The sequence below is a fragment of the Balaenoptera borealis genome, assembly GCF_965194805.1.
Source record: "Balaenoptera borealis genome assembly, chromosome: 7".
Taxonomy (NCBI): domain Eukaryota; kingdom Metazoa; phylum Chordata; class Mammalia; order Artiodactyla; family Balaenopteridae; genus Balaenoptera; species Balaenoptera borealis.
This window is the reverse complement of record NC_138864.1, coordinates 68,414,140-68,433,869: the sequence shown is the minus strand read 5'-3', so window position 1 is coordinate 68,433,869 and position 19,730 is coordinate 68,414,140. Positions and strand designations below refer to the sequence as shown.

The 19,730-nt window shown below is 37.8% G+C and overlaps 1 protein-coding gene across 1 annotated transcript in view; it reads right to left on the bottom strand.

Annotated features, from left to right (window-relative positions):
- Positions 1-16,437, bottom strand: part of COL28A1 (collagen type XXVIII alpha 1 chain) — a 167,618-nt gene extending 151,181 nt beyond the window's left edge. Inside the window, 1 exon segment of the mRNA XM_082400425.1 lies at positions 246-16,437. Coding sequence (XP_082256551.1) covers positions 246-366 — 121 coding nt within the window. The 5' untranslated portion in view covers positions 367-16,437.
- Between the last annotated feature and the right edge of the window lie 3,293 nt (positions 16,438-19,730).

The following is a 19,730-nucleotide window of genomic DNA, read 5'->3' as shown; positions in this document are numbered from 1 at the left end:
CATTTTAACAAGGCTACTGTGAAGCTCAAATGAGATAATAAATGTACGAGTGCTCTAGAAACTCTGATGTTTTTATAAGTATGCTCTAAAAGTTTGTAAGGTGCATTATTATCATATCAAAATAGAATATCACATATATACCTAAATATGCGGTTTGCTATTTACATCAAATGCTATTTGGAAAAATTCGTGTTAGAGTTTTAAGAGGCTAAAACTAATAAAGACAGAACAAAACATTTTTTTACCCTGGAGACTTTTCCTTGCAAGTAAATTGGACTTTGATCCTTTCTTTCTTTGTCCATATATTGCTTGACTCATAAAAGCTGGCAAAAGCAGGAGATACAAGACAAAATGTTTGTTCCACATTATGGTAGATGGTGAAAAATCATCTGCCGTGTATCACCTTTAATAGAAAAATCAGTTATAAACACTTTAATAAAATATAGAGTTTGCCATTTTTAATTTCAAGCCAGTAGTATTGAAAACTGGTATGTGGCAAGAGAAAAGGGTTTTCATTCATATTTATAAAAAATTACCCACATTGAGATTTTTAAAGTTTCTAATCCAAATAGATCACGGCAACACAACCAAACATCTATTAATGAGTATTTTTGTATATTCAAAGAATTACAACCAAGTAGTCTGAATTTCCCATTATATTATGGGGAGCAGGAGGGGCACAGCCATTTAAAAACATTTCAGTCCCACTCTATATGATGACTATGGTTCAATCACAAGGTCTGTTTGACTTTTCTACCTTCTCCAAAGTAGTATCAGATTGCTGCAAGGTTATTTCATTCGTTTTCATTGTAACTAATTCCTGACCATGCCAATATTTTTACAGGGTTGTAGAGAACCACCACCATTTCTGTCTTAATATTACATGCACAATTTCAATGAGTTCAGAGGTCAAGTCAAAAATTGAATTGCCCTTCTGTTTCATAGAACCCCATTTTCTACGTTTACTTTGTTAACTTCAACTCCACCAGAGTTCCAAGCTGTACTACAGCTGCATATCCAGTCAATCAAAAGAGTATGAGAACAGAGTGAGTTAAGTCAGAAAGAGAAAAACAAATACTGTATGCTAACACATATATACGGAATCTAAAAAAAAAAACAAAAACCAAAAAACGGTCATGAAGAATCTAGGGGCAAGATGGGAATAAAGACACAGACCTACTAGAGAATGGACTTGAGGACACGAGGAGGGGGAAGGGTAAGCTGGGACAAAGTGAGAGAATGGCATGGACATATATACACTACCAAATGTAAAACCGATAGCTAGTGGGAAGCAGCTACATAGCACAGGGAGATCAGCTCGGTGCTTTGTGACCATCTAGAGGGGTGGGATAGGGAGGGTGGGAGGGATGGAGATGCAAGAGGAAAGAGATATGGGGACATATGTATATGTATAACTGATTCACTTTGTTATAAAGCAGAAACTAACACATCATTGTAAAGCAATTATACTCCAATAAAGATGTTTAAAAAATTTTTTTAAATTAAAAATAAAACCAGGCCAAAAAAAAAGATTATGAGAGCAAAACTAACAGATTTTCTAAGTGTTAGCTGGAAGAACTACTGCACAGAAAGAGAACTTGAAATCAGGAAGCAATCCCCTCTGAACATCCCTGTGAAACTATTTTTCTGGGTAGATTAACAATTTAAAATCTAATCCTATATTTAAATCTTCAGCAAACTTTAGCACTCAGTATGCCCAGCTGTGTACCAAATGCCTTTTAAACCCACAGGCTTCCCTGGCAAGAGAAGACTCCTGTGTGGCTAGCTCAGTATACCCTAGAATGGAAACAAGAAAGCTTATTTTGAACCAATGTTCTGCATGGTTTGAAAATGGTTGCCTGTTTAAAGTATATTGACTTCAGAAGTTCTGGAAAAGGAATAACAGTTTCCTTCTTTGGCACCTTTCCTTCATGGAATGGTAACTGGGAAATTGTGAGCATGATTTTTCCAGACTTTGAATAGGGGGTGGAAATATATGCAAAGTGAGGAATGAGATGGGTGACTGACTTCTTTCATACATGCCAGATGGAGAAGCCCCAATGAGAAGCAAAGCTGTTGGGTTGGGGATGGACCAGTAGATGGCTCCATGCCATTGTCTGCTCCTCGAATAACATCAACTAGCAGGAATTTTATTAAGCTGACTTTGTATCACTATGGCCAAGCATCTCTCTTGGCAAGTGCCTCAAGTGTAATTGACCAAATGTCAACTGCTCTTCAGACCAGGTATGCTAAGATGTGGAGATAGCTGGGTATTAAAAAAAAAGAAGAGGAAGAAGAAGGAGGAGGAGGAGGAGGAGGAGAAGTGGACTGAGGAAATAGAACACAACGAGGATCTGTCTCTCCAAGTAATCCCTTGCTAACCAAGGAGAAGAACACAGAGAGCTGTATAAGTTTAACACTGAAGGTTAGTATAAGGATAAGGCTATGTAGCAAAACACAGCTGCTATTGCATTTTCAGAGGGGAAAAAGGTGTAATATCATGTCCGTAGTATTACACATGCCATCTCTCTTTTTTTGACCCCGTACGTAAGGAAGTTCTCAGAAGTTCTGGAAATAAGAGACTGAAAATTTAATTTCATTGAGAACAAGAGAGGTTTTACAAGCTTGTAGCTTGTAGAGCGAGACAACTCTTCAAAAACATAAGGAAGGGGATTCCCATATAGGACCCTGAGATGAAAACCACATTTTTCTCCTTTGCAGGCCTCATTTTGGGCTTCGGATATGCTGGCTTTAAATAAACACATCTTTCCCAGAACTAAGCACTTGCTCATTTAGTTTGTTGGCATATAATTATGAATTCATACCTGATGCCTTGTATATACAGTGTTCCCTAATACAACTGATTCATTAGCAATAATCACAGTATCTCATATTTTATTACTCTTTGCTCTGACATTTTTTATCTAGTTCTCCCAAACCAAAGTCATACTATTTCTTTCTGTTTTCTGATATTAGCCAGAGGACACCCTTACAACTTTCTCCAGTTTTTTAGTTCTAATACTTCCCTGAAATCTCTTTCTTCTTTATTAGTTTAGTATCTAAAGAGCCCACCCATTTCTGATCACTTTTGCCATGTTTTATTTCACCTCAGTTTTTCATAGTTCTCACCTTTCTCTCATTTACATGTCACATACAAGCAAAATAGGTTTCGGGGGAAAGTGCCATTAGTTAAATAAAAGAAATATAAACTTCTATGCTTACTATAGGTTACATTTTATAAATGTAGAAACAATGATCATCTTTAACCAAATGCCATAGTTTTGGCTTTTTTGCCTAAAATTTATTTGGGGTAAATATCAGGATCAATAAATCCAAGAGACTTTATGACTTTTCAAAAGTACAATTATCTTTCAGCAGAGTTTACTAATTTTATTCACAGCGTTTGCATCTCATTTGTTTCGCCATGAAAATAACATGATCGAATACTCTATTCAAATTGCTAAACTTACCATGTTATAAAGAATTCTGTAGTTAATACTAAACTATAAAAACGTGTTCCAAATTAAGAAAAAGATGTCCCAAAAGATATTAACATAATTGAAATTCTATGTAGTAAGCTGTTAATTAAAAATCAATTTTAAAACAACTTTAAAATAAAATTTAAATTTCTACATTTTAACAATTATTCATATTTCCCTGATAATGCACTTAAAGTAGTAGCAGAGGATAAAAAAATTTGATAAGCTTTCTTCACATCATAAGTATGTAAACCATTTAGTCTTCCACAGTTCCTAGATGTCCTATCTGATTTCAAGTGATTAAAACAAAACGGTTATGTCTTACCTTATAAAGTTTATCAAACAGGAATTAAAGACTGGTTAAGCAAATGCCGACAGCAAGGACCATTGCTGGGGATGGAGTTGGCTATTTGATATTGTTCTGTTCCATGGGAAATAAAAATTGTCTTTGCTTTTGGATCTTTTGTAATCTTCTACTCATGTTTTTTAGATTAAGTTAAAGCAAGAGTGGTCAGGCATTTGACCAGGGTGCAAGATCTGGGTGGGATCAGTAAGTAATTTAAAGGAACAGTGTCCTTTCATAACAAGTCTGTGTTTTCCGGGCTGCTGTCAAAATGGGCAGATTTTCTACATTTTAGGCACTTATTTACAGCCTGCCTTTGTTTCTCATGCCATGTCCTCTTTCTATTCTTTTGCCTGGGGGTTGCTCTGTAAGATACTGTTTCTGAAGAGCTCTGTGAAAGAGGATAAGTCATACCAGACTCAGATGCAAACCTGGTTTTTCAAGAGAGTTAATGGGTTGATAATTATTGAAGCTGAGCAATGAATATATAAAAGTTCATGATTCTAGTCTTTCTACATTTGTGATTTTTGAAATTTTTCATAATAAAATGTATAGAATATATAGTGGAAGAGTGATCTGAATTTAGTCCTGGTTCTGTCTCTAACATGGGGACCTCAGTTTCCCACTTATGAAATGAGGGAGTGAATTTAATTATTTATCAAGATCCTGTCAAACTGTAACATGAGAGGGAGGACCGCAATATTCTGAGGTCTCTGTCCAGGAAAGGTGGTCACTGTAGTGATTCCATTCTCTTTCTTCCTATTTTCTACCTGGGGTTACAGCCCATATTAAGTCAGTGTTTGTGCAACACTTAACGCAACTAGCAGCAGGCTTCCCTACAGACTGCCTCAAGGATAAAGAATAGCGAGACGATCAGAGAAAGCAATGTAAATGTTCATGTTATAATTATCTAGAATCAGCTTTCATAGAAAGACATTTTAACATTTATGGCTCTGCTTATTGTGACAATAATAGCTTCCCTTTCATGAACTCTTTACCAGGTGCTAGGCACTGTGCTAACTGCTTCACACACATTATGGGATTTAACCCTCCAAAAGCAAACCATCTGCTTACAGGAAGTGCTGCAAGAATTCGTGTTTTACAGATAAGGACGTTGAGGCAGGGAGGAGTTCAGTAACTTGCCCACGGTCATACTAATGCCAGAGAATGCCAGAATGGGCTCTTAACTCAGGTCTATCTGATCACGGAGGCTCACTTGTAACGACAGGTGCATCATTCAATTAGGCATCCATGTGAATGTCTTCATTGTCTCCTCACCACACAGCAGGTTTTGAGGAACTAAGGAAGGCTTGTGGGGCTTTGGTAATAGAAAAAAAGAAATAGTGTGTGTATTGCAGAAGCAACAATGTAATTTCTCAGGAAGCAACCACGTATATATCCTAAATAGCCTCTGGATGTTAACCACACCTTTCACTTTCGTGAGGAGAGAATCGTGGGACAAGGAAGTGGTAATTTTTCAGAAGATCAACTCTTTTTCCTGGGGTAGGTTAACAAATTACAGAAAAACAGTACCTCAAAGATGCCAACAGGTGAGTCTGGAGGCAAGAAATGGACTAAAGCCCTCCTGCTTTAGAACTGTTCTGACTGAAGTAGGTGAGGGGTCAGAATCCTGCCTACTCATTCATTCCCCTCTGTACCCCAAAGCCAGATAGGGTGACCCAAACCTAAGATTTGCCAGCTCTCACGAGGTGTGGCAATCAGCACTAAGTTGATTGGGTAAATGACTCAAAAGAAAAATCTTCTGTTCTGTCAGTGTATATAAAACAATTAGATTTGCACCCAGAGAAACAATGCACCATGGCTGAAGGCTGCAATCTTAACTTTAAGGATGGTCTTGAACTGCTACACACACAGAACAAATAAAAGAGCATAGATAACAGTGATGACTGGAAAAAGGCAACCGGGAGTCCATGCTTTTCTGACAGTTGTTCTGTAGCAAAGTCTTTACAGAAAAAGCACCCTATTTTTGCTATTCCTGCTGTGGGTGGCCTAGAGTAAGTAGAACGATAATTAGAAGTAATTTTTTTAGTGTTCATCGATCACCTGAGACCCCTGATACAACAGATTGCTCTCCTTCAAAGCACTGCTAGACAGGAAATCTTTTTTCAACTTTTTAAAAATTCTCAACCATATAGAATCTATGTTGGCTTTATTTGTTTTGGTACCAGTGCCAAGGTCTCCATTTCAACAGTGATGGTATTTTGGGGTCCTAGGATCATTTAAAAGGAACTAAAATCTGGAATGACTTGTATATATTGGAAGGTGTTCTCTGCCTGAGGTTATAGAAACACAAAAAGGGCTAGTAACGCATCAGCACAAACTTGTCTCATAGTTACATATGAGACATTGGTTAATTATACCAAGACCAGGGTATAATTTAATGTTTCATAATCTTCTCCCAATTTCTACCTCCCATACTGCTCACTCAGAGTAGAAAAGAACATTTTCAACTGAGAAGGGAGAAGCCAATGTCCTTTTTACCCAATTTGGAGAAGTTTGTCCTTAGAGGTCCCCCTCTATTTTTTTCAGTATAAAATGTTGATATAGTAGAATTTCTAACACTTGCCCCAAAGCTCTGAACTTTCTGTGATCCATTATCCTTCTTGGCTCCAAAATTATGACAGACATTCTCTCATGTCATTCACAGTAAATTAGAAACACACCAAAATGGTATTGGTCCTATTTATTAACTAAGGGAAGGATTAAAAGCATTCAACAAAAAGGAAATGAAAATTATCCATTTTTTTTTAACATCTTTAGTGGAGTATAATTGCTTTACATTGTTGTGTTAGCTTCTGCTTTATAACAAAGTGAATCAGCTATACATATACATATATCCCCATATCCCCTCCCTGTTGCGCCTCCCTCCCACCCTCCCTATCCCACCCCTCTAGGTGGACACAAAGCACCGAGCTGATCTCCCTGAAAATTATCCTTGGTAATAAAATGTAGGAAATGTGGCATCCATTAAGTCTGCAGCAGCATGACTCCAGTACCCCTCCCCTCACCAAATTCTGATTAAGTTGACTCTTCCACATTCCCTCTACACAATTTTTTTGTATTATTTACTCTCTGATATATGTTGCTTTATTATTTATCATTTGGTCCCCTGCCTGAATAGTTGAGTCACGTATGCAACACATAGTGCCCTAGACCACAGTGACAGCATAAATTCCCAGTGACAGCACAAATTCCCATTGCACCAATCTTTTTTTTTTTAAGATTTATTTGTTTATTTAATTTATTTTTGGCTGTATCAGGTCTTAGTTGCGGCACGCGGGAGCCTCGTTGAGGCATGCGGGATCTTTCGTTGCGGCATGGGCTTCTCTCTAGTTGTGGCGTGCGGATTTTCTCTCTCTAGTTGTGGCACGCAGGCTCTGTAGTTTGCGGCACACGGGCTCTCATTGAGGCGCCGAGCTCAGTAGTTGTGGCGCACGGGCTTAGTTGCCCTGCGGCGTGTGGGATCTTAGTTCCCTGATCAGGGATTGAACCCGCATCCCCTGCATTGTAAGGGGGATTCTTTACCACTGGACCACAGGGGAAGTCCCCCCAATTGCACCAATCTTATGACAATTAAAATCGTTCCCTAAAATTTTCCTTCAATATTTATATTTTCTCTTTCTGTGTTGTTTATTCTTTACTAAGAGCAGATTTTTTATGACAAAAAATCAGGATGCTATCTGGAAATTTTTACAATTTTCCTTTCTAAGAAATATCTGAAAGTAGACAGGTCTTGCGCTGTCATAGGTTTGACTGCCCAATTTTTACAAAAATTATTCCTTTCAGTGAATAAAGAAGTCTTAACATTTTCATGCAGAATCCACCCAAAAAGAAACGATAGGATCTATTTCAGCGGTCCCCAACATTTTTGGCACCAGGGACCAGTTTCGTGGAAGACAAATTTTCCACGGGGTGGTGGTGGGGGGTGATGGTTCAGACTATAATGTGAGAGATGGGGAGCGATGGGCAACGGCAGATGAAGCTTCGCTCGCTTGACCGCCGCTCACCTCCTGCTGTGTGGCCCAGGGGTTGGGGACCCCTGATCTATTTATTACGCCTTGACCAAACTCTGCTTTTAATGGGGAAAATATTTTCTATTTTTCATTTAGTTGATTTTATTTTCAGGTATTAGAAAGTGTTGTATTGTACGTTGGTGAATTCTTCCATTCCCCACTAGATGGTATTTAGACTTTTCTTTCATTGGGGACAAATAATAGCATCAAATCTCAGAACTGGAAGGAAACTTAGAGACCACTTTTATTTGATTCTTCCATTTCACAGGTGATAAAATAGAGGGCAGATGTTGAGACCCACCCAAAGATCATCCTGTGAGATAGTAAGGGAACAGAGTTTAGATCTTTGTACGTCAGCTGGTCATCTTTCATTATCCCTAAATACCCCAGGAGGTTTCTAGGCCTTGGCACCATCCAGGCTTGTGCCAGAGCAGGAGAAAAAGGAGCCTGTTATATGGCCAACAATTTATGTTTGAAAAATAGGAATTTTCCCTTAGTAGCAAATGGCTCAAGACAAATTATCATGGGCTAAATTCCAGCACATAATGAGTCTCATCTCTCACTGTGTAAATCTTAATACCTGGGCCATCAAAGGCGATGAACACCATTTATGAGAGCCCCGAGTTGAAGAACTTTCTCCTCTAGGTTTGGGCAGGTTTGCCAGAGTAGCCTGGGATTGTTGTTACACTGATTCGAGTAAACTGTGGTTACTGTGCATGTTACTGATACCTGATCAAAATACAGCTAGTAATATGGTTAGATCTCATCATTTGCATGAATAAAAAGTTGCAGAAACTCAACATCCATTTGAGTTTTCTGGTCAGTCCATTTGGGATTTAATAAGAATATTCAACAAGGAAAGTTTTTTAAAGAAACCAATCAAATTCCTGGAACTAAAGTGTTTTAAGAACATTAAGTATCTTATTATCCCACATTATGTCAACCCTTTACAACTCTGGTTCACATAACATTGTCCCCAGTTGAGGTAACAGGTCATCATTTTTTGAGTTATATCTAAATACATAGTTTATTTTTTGAGTTACATCTAAATACATACATAGTTCCTCCTATACAATAGTTTGTTTCTTCCTCTGTCCTTTTAAATTCTGTACTAAGGGTAAATTTTTCATGGACAAAGTTTACAGTAAATAGGACTTGAGATGAATTCATATTTTACTATTTTGGATGTGAAAAACATTTTAATGATATACAACTCACACAAATATAAGGTACCTAATATAATCATTATTCATTGTTTATATCCAGAACCATAGATTCGGAAATACACATGTATAATTTTATTTATGTAAGTAATTTTTCTTATATATATATATATGTATAATATTCCATTATACTAATTAACCAAATTCAGAAATGCCAAATACTAACAGAAATTAGTGAGGACTGACCATGGGTCTTGAGGGACTACTGTTTGAAAAAAAGATATTTGGGCACCACCTTGTGGGGCTTTGTAGAAAGACACCATGAGAGAGTTTGTCTACTATCATTAACAGATTAAAATTCTTAATTCCCTATAATGCTGAATAGGTAGAATGAAAGTTGCTGTCTACAAATTTTCTGGGTAGGGGAATAAGAAGATGAATCAAAGGGGTGACAAGATTACTTTGATATATGAATCAAGAAACTAACATCTGATGAAATCTGAAACATATTCATTTAAGAAACGTTAACCTTGTTCCTACTATGTGTGAGGCATACTGTGTCTTATTTGTTTTTGGGTAGAAAACAAATGACACAGTCACTTCAGCCTAGTGGAAGAGATAGGTAAGAAAAAGGCAATGACAAATTTTACCAAAAATATTTTTAAGTAGTCAAATATCCAACTCTAGCTAATAAGATCATGCTGAAGTGTTTGGGAGCAAGTGTACTGGTGTCTGCAACTTTGAAATGCATTTTATAAACAGAAGATGCATAGAGGGATGGGTAGATGGATGAATATTATGATATAGCAAATATGTCAAATATTATAGATCAAATGTTACTCGTGGAATCTAGATGGTGGGTAGTGGGTTTGCTATATAATTCTGTCAACTTTTGTGTATGTTTGAAAATTTTTATAACAAAATATTAGACAAAAAACAGCAACAGCAATGCAACATGATAATATCTATAAAAGAGACCTGCAAAGAGGGCACCCAGCCCAGACTGTGACACGAGGCTGCAAGTGCAGCGAGCAGAGGTTAAGTAGGCACTTTCTTTTCTGCTGTGTTAAAGGGTTTAGACCATCTTGAAATCAATGAGGAACCAGTGAACAATGTTAAGCAGAGGAATGACATGATTACATTTTCATTTTAGGAAAATCACTCTGGTGACCGTGTGAAGAATTAATTTTGCAGGGAAGCAAGCCTGGAGACTGAGAGACCTATTAGGAAACTTAGTAAGATAAGAGACAGGGCTCTTAAGCATCAGCAGTGGGAATGGAAAGAAGTGAACAATTCCAAGAAATGTTTAGAAAGTAGAATCAAAGAGCTTAGTACCCAACTGACCCAGCAGAGGGAAGGAAATGAAGGAAAAGGACAGTACCCAGTAGCTTGCTGAAAAGTATTTAACAATCGACCCTGAAAAAAAAAAGTGTGTGTGTATATATATATATATATATGTACATAAGTTTATTCTAAATATTACTGATATGAAGGGTATGTACTTACAAATACTGTAATAACCAAATACACAATATTATCTACTGGAAATTCTGTATAGCAAATTGAATCTCGTAGGATGCTTCCATTGATTTTTGCCAAATTCTTGTATCCTTGGCCAACTTACGGTTGCAACTGATCAATGACTGTAGTTCCAACAAGGATGTTGATTGACATTTCCATTTTCTTTAACAAGTACGCCCCTGCTTTCATATTTCTATGATACTTCTACTAGTGTATAACCTTTGGTATCTCTTTTCTCCCCTTATTCAGTCCTCTCCACAGGAGGAGGATTTAGATTTATCCTAAATGATGGGGTTAATAGTCTAACATCCACTGGTCCATGTTTCCTGAGTGGGTAGAATTAATGTGTTCAAAGTCCTATGCATGTGTGACCTCATCTTCTACATACTTACTATTAGGGATCCAAGGATGGGAAGTAGTGAGTAACGTCCCTTGCAGCTGGAAGGTTCTGTTTGGTGAGAAAGTCCAAAGTCTAAACATGAATGCTAGTACCAGGAAACTTAGTTGGGGTTGCAGGTCCAAGCTGCATTCAGCTTTACTAATAGTAATGCTGACGTTCGGATCTCCATGTCTCTATTGTATGTATTTCTCAATTATCAATAACTCCAAGTCCAGAGGAAGAATGTTGTGAGTAATTATCACCCTTAACTCCCATACCCCTGTGTATATATGTGGGCATAGTTAAAAGGGAGTAGATTTTATTTCATTGTTTATATACTCTTCACTCCCCAACCTCTAAAATAAACACAAAGGAAAAAATTCAGGTTAAAAGGAATAATTTTAGAAACTAAAATTTTAAAGAGACGCTAGGAACACCAATGTTAATTTCAACTACAAGAAAAATAAATAGAGTCAATGCACTTATTGGAATGAATAAGCTTGTCCAATTCTATTTATCATAAATGGTTGTTGCATTTTGCCAAATGCTTTTTCTGCATCTATTGAGATCGGTATGAATTTTGTCCTTCATTTTGTTAATGTGATGTATCACATTGATTGATTTGTGGATGTTGAACCATCTTTGCATCCCTGGAATAAATCCTACTTGTTCATGGTGTGCGATCCTTTTAGTGTATTGTTGAATTCCAGTTTGCTAATATTTTGTTGAGGATTTTTGCGTCTGTGTTCATAAAGGATATTGGCCTGTGACTTTTTTTTCTTTTGGTGTCATTGTCTGGTTTGGGTAATGCTGGCCTCATAAAATGAGTTTGGAAGTGTTCCTTCCTCTTATATTTTTTAGATTCAATTCTATTTAATAGTCAGGGTAGGGCTTACTTGCATCTAATAATGTCAAGGCAACTGCTGATACATCAGCAGACTTTATAGGCTATTAAGTGGGAGTTTTACTTCCCAGACATGTATAGTAAAACTACAAGAAAGAAAAAATGTTAGGCAATAACACATGTATTTAATAAACAATTTACAGGCTTTAATATAAGAAATTATTTCTATATAAACAGAAAATGGTTTAGATCTTCAATCAGAGATGTAGAATTTACATGTATTGGGAGACAAAGTTCCTGATAATAGAATAAGATAGTAGGATAGGATAAGAAAAAAAAGCTTAGAGTTTCTCACAGAATTGAGTGCCTTCCCATTTTAAGCAGTCTCTTCCAGTTAAATTCAGTCTTTGGCGCTATTCAGTTTCACCCAATACACTTATTTCTGGCATACTTATGAGACAGCAAATATGACAGATATGTATTTTCTTGGCTGACATGTTAAAAAAACAAATAAAATATGGAATTTTAACTTTTAAACCATTAAATAAACAATTACACAGATGCTTTTTCCCCCAGCTTAATAAAAACTAAGTTGCTTTTGGAGAGATTATTTTTAAACTCAATGTGTAAACATCCATCATCACAATAAAACAGTTTTAATAGTCTGAGCATTTGCTTAGTTAATACACCATGCTTGAATACTTCTTGGGATATACAGTATCATTTCCTTTAAGGTACCATACATGTAACATATAGCATCATACCTCATAGTAGGAAAGTGTCCCTTCCTCAAGACTCTTGCTGCCTGACAACTGTAGAATAACCATGATGCAAGTGGCCTTCCTGGAGGTGTTTAATGCACAAACTACAGAACCATAGGCCTCAGCCCTGTGTAAGATCACAGTGTTTACGCAATTAATATTTTAGTGTACAGTTGCAAAAGCTTTTGTGTATTTATCATATTTTACAATTTGTACTAATTTCTTAAAGACTTGAAATTTTAGTTGCGTGAAATGGTTCACTCATTCTGATTACAGTTGAATGTAACCAATCTATTGAAAGAGCAGGACTCCATAGGATCCGTCACAAAACAACTTTATTTTTCCCCCTACTGTCCTTTCATACCTATTTTTGAGGGCAGGATTTTCCTTTCCCCTTGCATGAAATTATAGGCAGGTGTCATGAGTCTCTGAGTCAGTCTTTGATATAAAAATCACTTCTTTCACATTGAGTCATAAAACTGATGTTTCAATAATTAAAAAGTCTATTTCCATGTAGCAGCTAAAACTCTGAGCTTAAAGCTTCTCCTCTCCCCAGCTGGGGCTTGCTTCAGGCTGGAAGCCTGCAGTGGGAAAGGGGACATGGTCATTTCCGTTTCCCCACTTTGTGCCTCTCTGTCTTCCGCAAACTCATGAAGAGCAGTTTCTGACTCTTCAGGCAGAAAGCCTGGAAAGATCTACTTAACTGATTACTACTTTGCTTTGGTTTTGGAAGATATTCACGTGATCCCTTTCTCCACTCTCCAGCTCTCCTGCTTTCGTCAGGGATTCTGCTTCACTGAGGATCCCTTGTCAAGATCTCTTAAACCTGGCCAGGTCTCCTCTCTGGCAGGTGTCAAGCACAGTCCTTCACACCACACATGAAACGCCTCCAAAGTCTATCAGCTGAAGTCACTTCCCTCCCACCGGAAAGCCCTCTAACTGACTGCTCTAGGCTGCCTCTCTCCCCTTGTGACCCACATCTAGTCTGCAGGGCACGCTGCTGCATCGTTTATCCTGACAAACACTAGGAATGAAGGTTGTTCCCATAGACGCACCTCTCACCTCTCGGCCTTCAGAGCAACTAGCTGGCCTTCTGAGTTTCCAGGCATGGCTCAGACAGCAGTGTGCCACGTTTCCTGCCTGCATCCCTGTTCCCAGTTGCACAGATCAAGCTCTCCATTGAGAACAGCACTTTTAGACCTCTCCTAGGGGATTAGGAGTGAGACTCCCTGGAAATGAATTTCTCCAAAAAAATCTCTCCCAGACCCTTCATTTCCAACCCCTTTATATCCTTCAGTGTGTTTAGGTCTTCAGGTTACAAAATTTTTCCAGCACTGCATAGGTGATATCACTTTGGAATGTGAGAATATTCATCACCTATTATTTTGCTCCAGTCTAGTGATGACAAATCCTATTTTTAACATCCTGTTACATAAACAAATATGCTGTATGAGCATAGCTAAATCCTGAAAGTGAAGCAGAGAAATGAAAACAGTTGTGCGTGGTAGAAATATCTGAATTTTAAGACATTTCCTTCAATATTGTTTTTGCAATAATATTTTTAAATTTTGAGTTGGAATGAAAGCATTCGTGTGTTTATTTAATTTTTCATCATGCATTCGTTGTTTTGATTCAACAAATAATATGGGGAACAATGATAATTGTAATGTGTATCCCACTCTCAAGGAATTCACAGTAGAACCATATGAGTATATTGTAATATAATCTGCAATAACATTATTATAATATAATACATAATTATGTGTGTGTGTATGTGTAAAGAGGCTAAGGGTGTGAGACAGGCACAGTGACAAGTGCCAAGGAGCTCAGAAAGGTAGACATGTCCTCCAGTTGTGGGAGACTTTGAGAAACTGAGGGACGTATCTTGAGAAACGGATAGAATTTAATTTTTCTAAGCCATGGAAAAGAATATTCCAGGGAAAAATGGAATAAAGGCATGTTTAGGGAAGTTGCTTTGTAAAAGTAATTGGGAATAATTCAGTAGGGCTGGAGCTAGTATAGGTTAAAAGATCAAGTTGGAAAGATATGTTGGGCCAGAATGGGGACAATCTCATGTCTATAAATTCTTTTAATATCCCAGAAGCTTTTGTGTATGTTACATAGAGAGGAATATTCACCATTTATTAACTTATTAATTTTAAAACAATATATATACCTCACACAGATAATTCATGAAATATACTAACTTAATAGATTACATTTCTCCAAACTCGTAAACATCGTTGCAAACTGAATCCCCCTTTTCAAGTTTAGAGCAGCAGATTCTTTTTAAATGTTTTTCAAGAGAAGACAAAATATACTCAACATTGCAATGACTATAAAACTGACTGATACAAAATTTACAAAAGGGCTAAAACTTAGGAAGTAAATTTGTTTCCTCATCATTTCTATCCTGATTCTGATTCTCTTTATGCTTCTGATTTCTTACCTCTTCCATTTCTTCCTGGGGTTACAATTATACTCAGCTGAGAAAGCCAGGCTTAGTTTTGCAAATAAGCTGCTGATAGTCCAAGATTTTGAACATGAGAATTAAGTCCATTACCCATTTGAAGATTTTATAGTCACACATTGCACATTACATCAGAAACAGTCCAAATTATTGGCTGAGGCCAATCAGATATGCTTTGAGTTTTTGGTGACCTGGTCTTTTCCTCAAAATGACACTGGTTCTGAACTCATCTTCATAGTTAGATATATGTCTAACTTTCAGTGTTGGTTCGGGAAATCTTTTTCTCATTTTACTACCAAAAGAAGCCTACTTTTACAACTGCTTTGGGCTTCATTGGGTTTAGGTAATTCTAAAATTAATTTGATCCATTGAAAATACAAATTTTCTTTCTCATCAACCACAAAGACTTCATTCACAATATTGACATCTTAACTCCAGGCTGAGGAGTTTGTATCTTGGTCTGTAGGAAACATGAGCCAATGAAGGGTTCTAAATAAGAGAGTCGAGTGAGATGTGCTTCAGGAAGATCAAAGGTTTAGCGTAAAAGGGTAGGAACAGGGGAACCAGAGACAAGTTTGGAGACTATTGTCTGGGTGAGCAGTAATTAAGACCTAAATAAACTAGGGCAATGGCTGTGGGAGCAGAGAAATTAGCAGAATTTAGACACTTACCTGTTTCAAAAGCCCAAATGTGATTTACTCAAATCCCACCCAATGAGTGGAAGAGACCAGGCAGAGAGATGGCTGTGGTTTCACTGGGATTTGATTGTAATGTTGATGGCTGCTACTTTAGTGCTTCAGTGCTCATCGGGAAGGGATAAGCCCAGTTGCTTAGTCAGTTCGGGCTGTTGTAACAAATTACCATAGACTGGGTCCCTTATAAACAACAGAAAATTATTTCTCACAGTTTCGGATGCTGAAAGTCTGAGATGAGGTGTCAGCACGGTCGGGTTCTGGTGAGGGCCCTCCTCTGGGTTTCAGTGCTGACTTCTCATCGTGTCCTTACATGGCAGAAAAGGGTTGAGAGGGCCCTCTGGGGTCGCTTTTATAAGGGCACTACTCCCACTCTTGAGGGCTTCACCCTCATGACCTAATTACCTCACAGGGGCCCCACCTTCTAAAATCATCACATGGGGGGTTAGAATTTCAATATATCAATTTGAGGGGGGGGGTACAAACATTTAATCCATAATGCCAAGATACCCACTAGTGAAACAGACACCCTGTGAAGAGGCAATCAATGAGCAAAGCAGGAAATGTTAGCATCACCCGTGGTGCGGTTATCATCCTAAAACTACCCCAGTTGATAGACACTTTGCATTGCTGCTTGATCCTTATTATCTCTGACTTAACTCTGTGGGTATAGGATTATGAAGTTGAAGTGTCTATCATTATGGAATTAAGCATCCTAATCCCTCCAACAATACTCTTTAAAATAATATTCACTGGGGGCTTCCCTGGTGGCACAGTGGTTGAGAATCTGCCTGCCAATGCAGGGGACACGGGTTCGAGCCCTGGTCTGGGAAGATCCCACGTGCCGCGGAGCAACTAGGCCCGTGAGCCACAATTACTGAGCCTGCGCGTCTGGAGCCTGTGCTCCGCAACAAGAGAGGCCGCGATAATGAGAGGCCCGCGCACCGCGATGAAGAGTGGCCCCCACTTGCCGCAACTAGAGAAAGCCCTCGCACAGAAACGAAGACCCAACACAGCCATAAATAAATAAATAAGTAAATAAAAATTAAAAAAAATAATATTCACTGGGTTTTCTCTTATTAAAAAAGTTTTACATTTTTTATCTCAGAAAACAGAAAAGTATAATAAAGAAAATATTGATCACCTTTAAGCCTACCCCACAGAGACATCTACTGTTAAAATGTTGGCACAATTCCCTCTAGTCTTTAAAAAATAAGGTTAGGATCATTATGTTTATTCCATCTGGTACTATTTTATTCCTATAACAATAAACGGTGAGTGTTTCCTCTAACTTTAAATATTTTTTCCCCCCTGAAACAGAGGTTAGTAAACTAATCCAAACTGCCACCTGTTTCTGTAAATAAAGTTTCCTGGAACACAGCCATGTCCCTTTGTTTATGAACTGTCCATGGCTGCTTTTGTACTAGAACAACAGAATTGAGGAGTTATGATAGAGGCAGTATAGCCTGCAGAGCTGAACATATTTACTATCCGGTCCTTCACAAAAAAAAAGTTGCCAACCTATGTTTTAAAAGATAATTTTAATGGCACATAGAATTAGATCAGAGGCTGTTTTATTTGGTAGTGAATGGACCAGTAGTTAGAAGCACAAGGGTAGAGCCAGATTGTCTGGGTTCATATCCTAGCCCCACCACTTAAGAGATATCTTAGGCAATTTATTTAACCTCTCTGTGCCTCAGTTATCTCATCTGTAAAGTGGGGAAATTATCAGCCTCATCCTTATAAGACGGTGGTGAATTCTGTGATGCACCACCCAGGTGTCCCCCTTCAGTAATGAGTGACTTATTCCTTCAGCTGCTGGGAGTGTTACCAGCAGCTGGCCCACAGCTGTCAGCCTTCTTTGGGGACTGCCTTGCCAAGAAAACTGCCTCATTCAAAGTCATCCTTTTTCAAGGGACAGCTCACATCAATGACCCATCCACATCAGTGAGGTAGTAATAAAGGCCTGGGTCCCTTGTCCCAACTCAACACAACTCTGAAGGGCCAGTTCAATTCCAAAGTTTCCCGTGGATTGGCTGAGTCCTTTATTGGTATTGAATCATAGCTCGGCTTCTCCCTCTGCCCAATCCTACATCTTCTTCCTCTCTTTCACAAGTGTTTATCTCAAGAATACTCTCTAGTAAGTATCCTACATCCTAATCTCCATCTTGGAAGACGGCTCTCAAAGTGCCCAATCTGAGACAGAGTGTTAAATGAGCCTATATTGTAAAGTATCTGGCACATAGTACATGCTATATAATTGTTTGTTATCAAACTCATAAATAATCCACTGGGAGACAGTAGAATGGACATACAAGTTCAAGGAGAAAAAAAAATAGAATAATATAAAATTTCCTACAATTAAAGAATAGCTTATTCACTAAATTTTTAAATGAATGATAGTGAGAAACTTACACTAAGGTATTTAAATTTCATTGGATACATTTAAAGTTCGATACAACCATTTTATTTACAATATAAACATTAAAAATGTATTAAAAATCATACCCTTGGCAACTTTGTAAATTTACTATGACAGTGTTAGATATAATCCCCAAAAATGTATGAATAAGTGCATTGTTTTACAAAATTAACTTGAGAGTGTGCTAGAATACTCTTTAAAGACCACTATTTTAAGATATCTCAAATCTTCTCATCCTCAACCTTTGTAAAAAGATTACCTAAGCCATATCACATGTTCACAGGGCCTTAATTTCCACTTGGTGCCTAAAGAGTAAAAGTTGCTCTCAGGTACAGACTGATTTTGTTCATGTGAAAATAAAGGGAGTTGGGATTAGCCAGTCACAGACTCCATGGAATATTCCAATAGTTGCTGAATTGCTGCCGAGGGCAGCAGTAAGTAAGAAGGAAATTAGCAATCTTCAACTGCTCTCCTTTATTGGTTTAAAACCACAACAAAAAATCCTATACTGGATCGCCACAACATTAATAAAGGAGCTTAAAAAGAAGAGCATCCTGTTAGGGTTACAGAAGTTTGAAAAACAAAACAAACATTAAGACTAGCAACTCTGGCATCCATTACAAAAATGAATGTTTGATAAAGACAGCTAGTGTAACCTCAGACCAGTCTGTTAAATTCCCTGATATGGTTTAATCTTCCAACAAATACAATGTACTCTCCCACTTGGTAAATATTTTTGAATACATATTACGTAGTCGGGCGCTACAGGAAATCCAAAGTTCTATACTAAAAGTTTACTATCCACAAGGAAAATACTGTCTGCCATTTTCCAGACAGCAGGAAGGGAGAAGAATAAGTCGATGTCACGTAGCTTCTCTTTTAAGGGACATTCTCCAGTTCTACTCACAAGGAACACGGTTTAGTGAAGGAGAATCAGTTTCCAAGTAGAATGAGAAAAGTGTCACTTATTCCTATGGGGACTTTAGGGAGCAAGAAACTGAAAGCAATGTGAAAAGAGTACACTTTCACAAAAGCTTAGATGGAAAAGGAAGGCGAGAAAAAGATATTAGCTAGAGGGGGGTGTGGAGCAGAGAAAGATATTGCTTTAGGATTTATTCAACAAATTTTTGAGCATATGCTCTGTGCTATGCACTGTTTTAGGTCTTGGAGATTAAGCAGAGAATAAAGCAGACAGAGTCCCTGTCTATTAGTTAGGGAATAGGCTAAGCCACTATAACAAACAGGTCTGAGCAAACAGTAATTTTTAAAAGAAGAGAGTTTATTTTCTCTTGTGTAATGGTCGAAACTCTGTGGCTGATCCAAGGGAGGAGGGAACCTCAGCTCTCCAAATTACGCTGGGGCTTAGACTAGTGGAGCAGTTTTACCTTCCTAGATACATGGCTTCCCTTTCTAGTCCATGTTTCTTTTTGCCATTTTCCAGAGAGCAAGAAGGGAGAAGAGGTAGTAGACAGCAAGCAGCTTCTCTTTTAAGGGACATGATCCAGTTCTACTCACATCTCACTGGTCACAGTTTTTGGGTTTTTTTTTTTTAACTTTCTATTTTATATTGGAGTACAATTGATTAACAATGTTGTATTAGTTTCAGGTATATAGCACAGTGA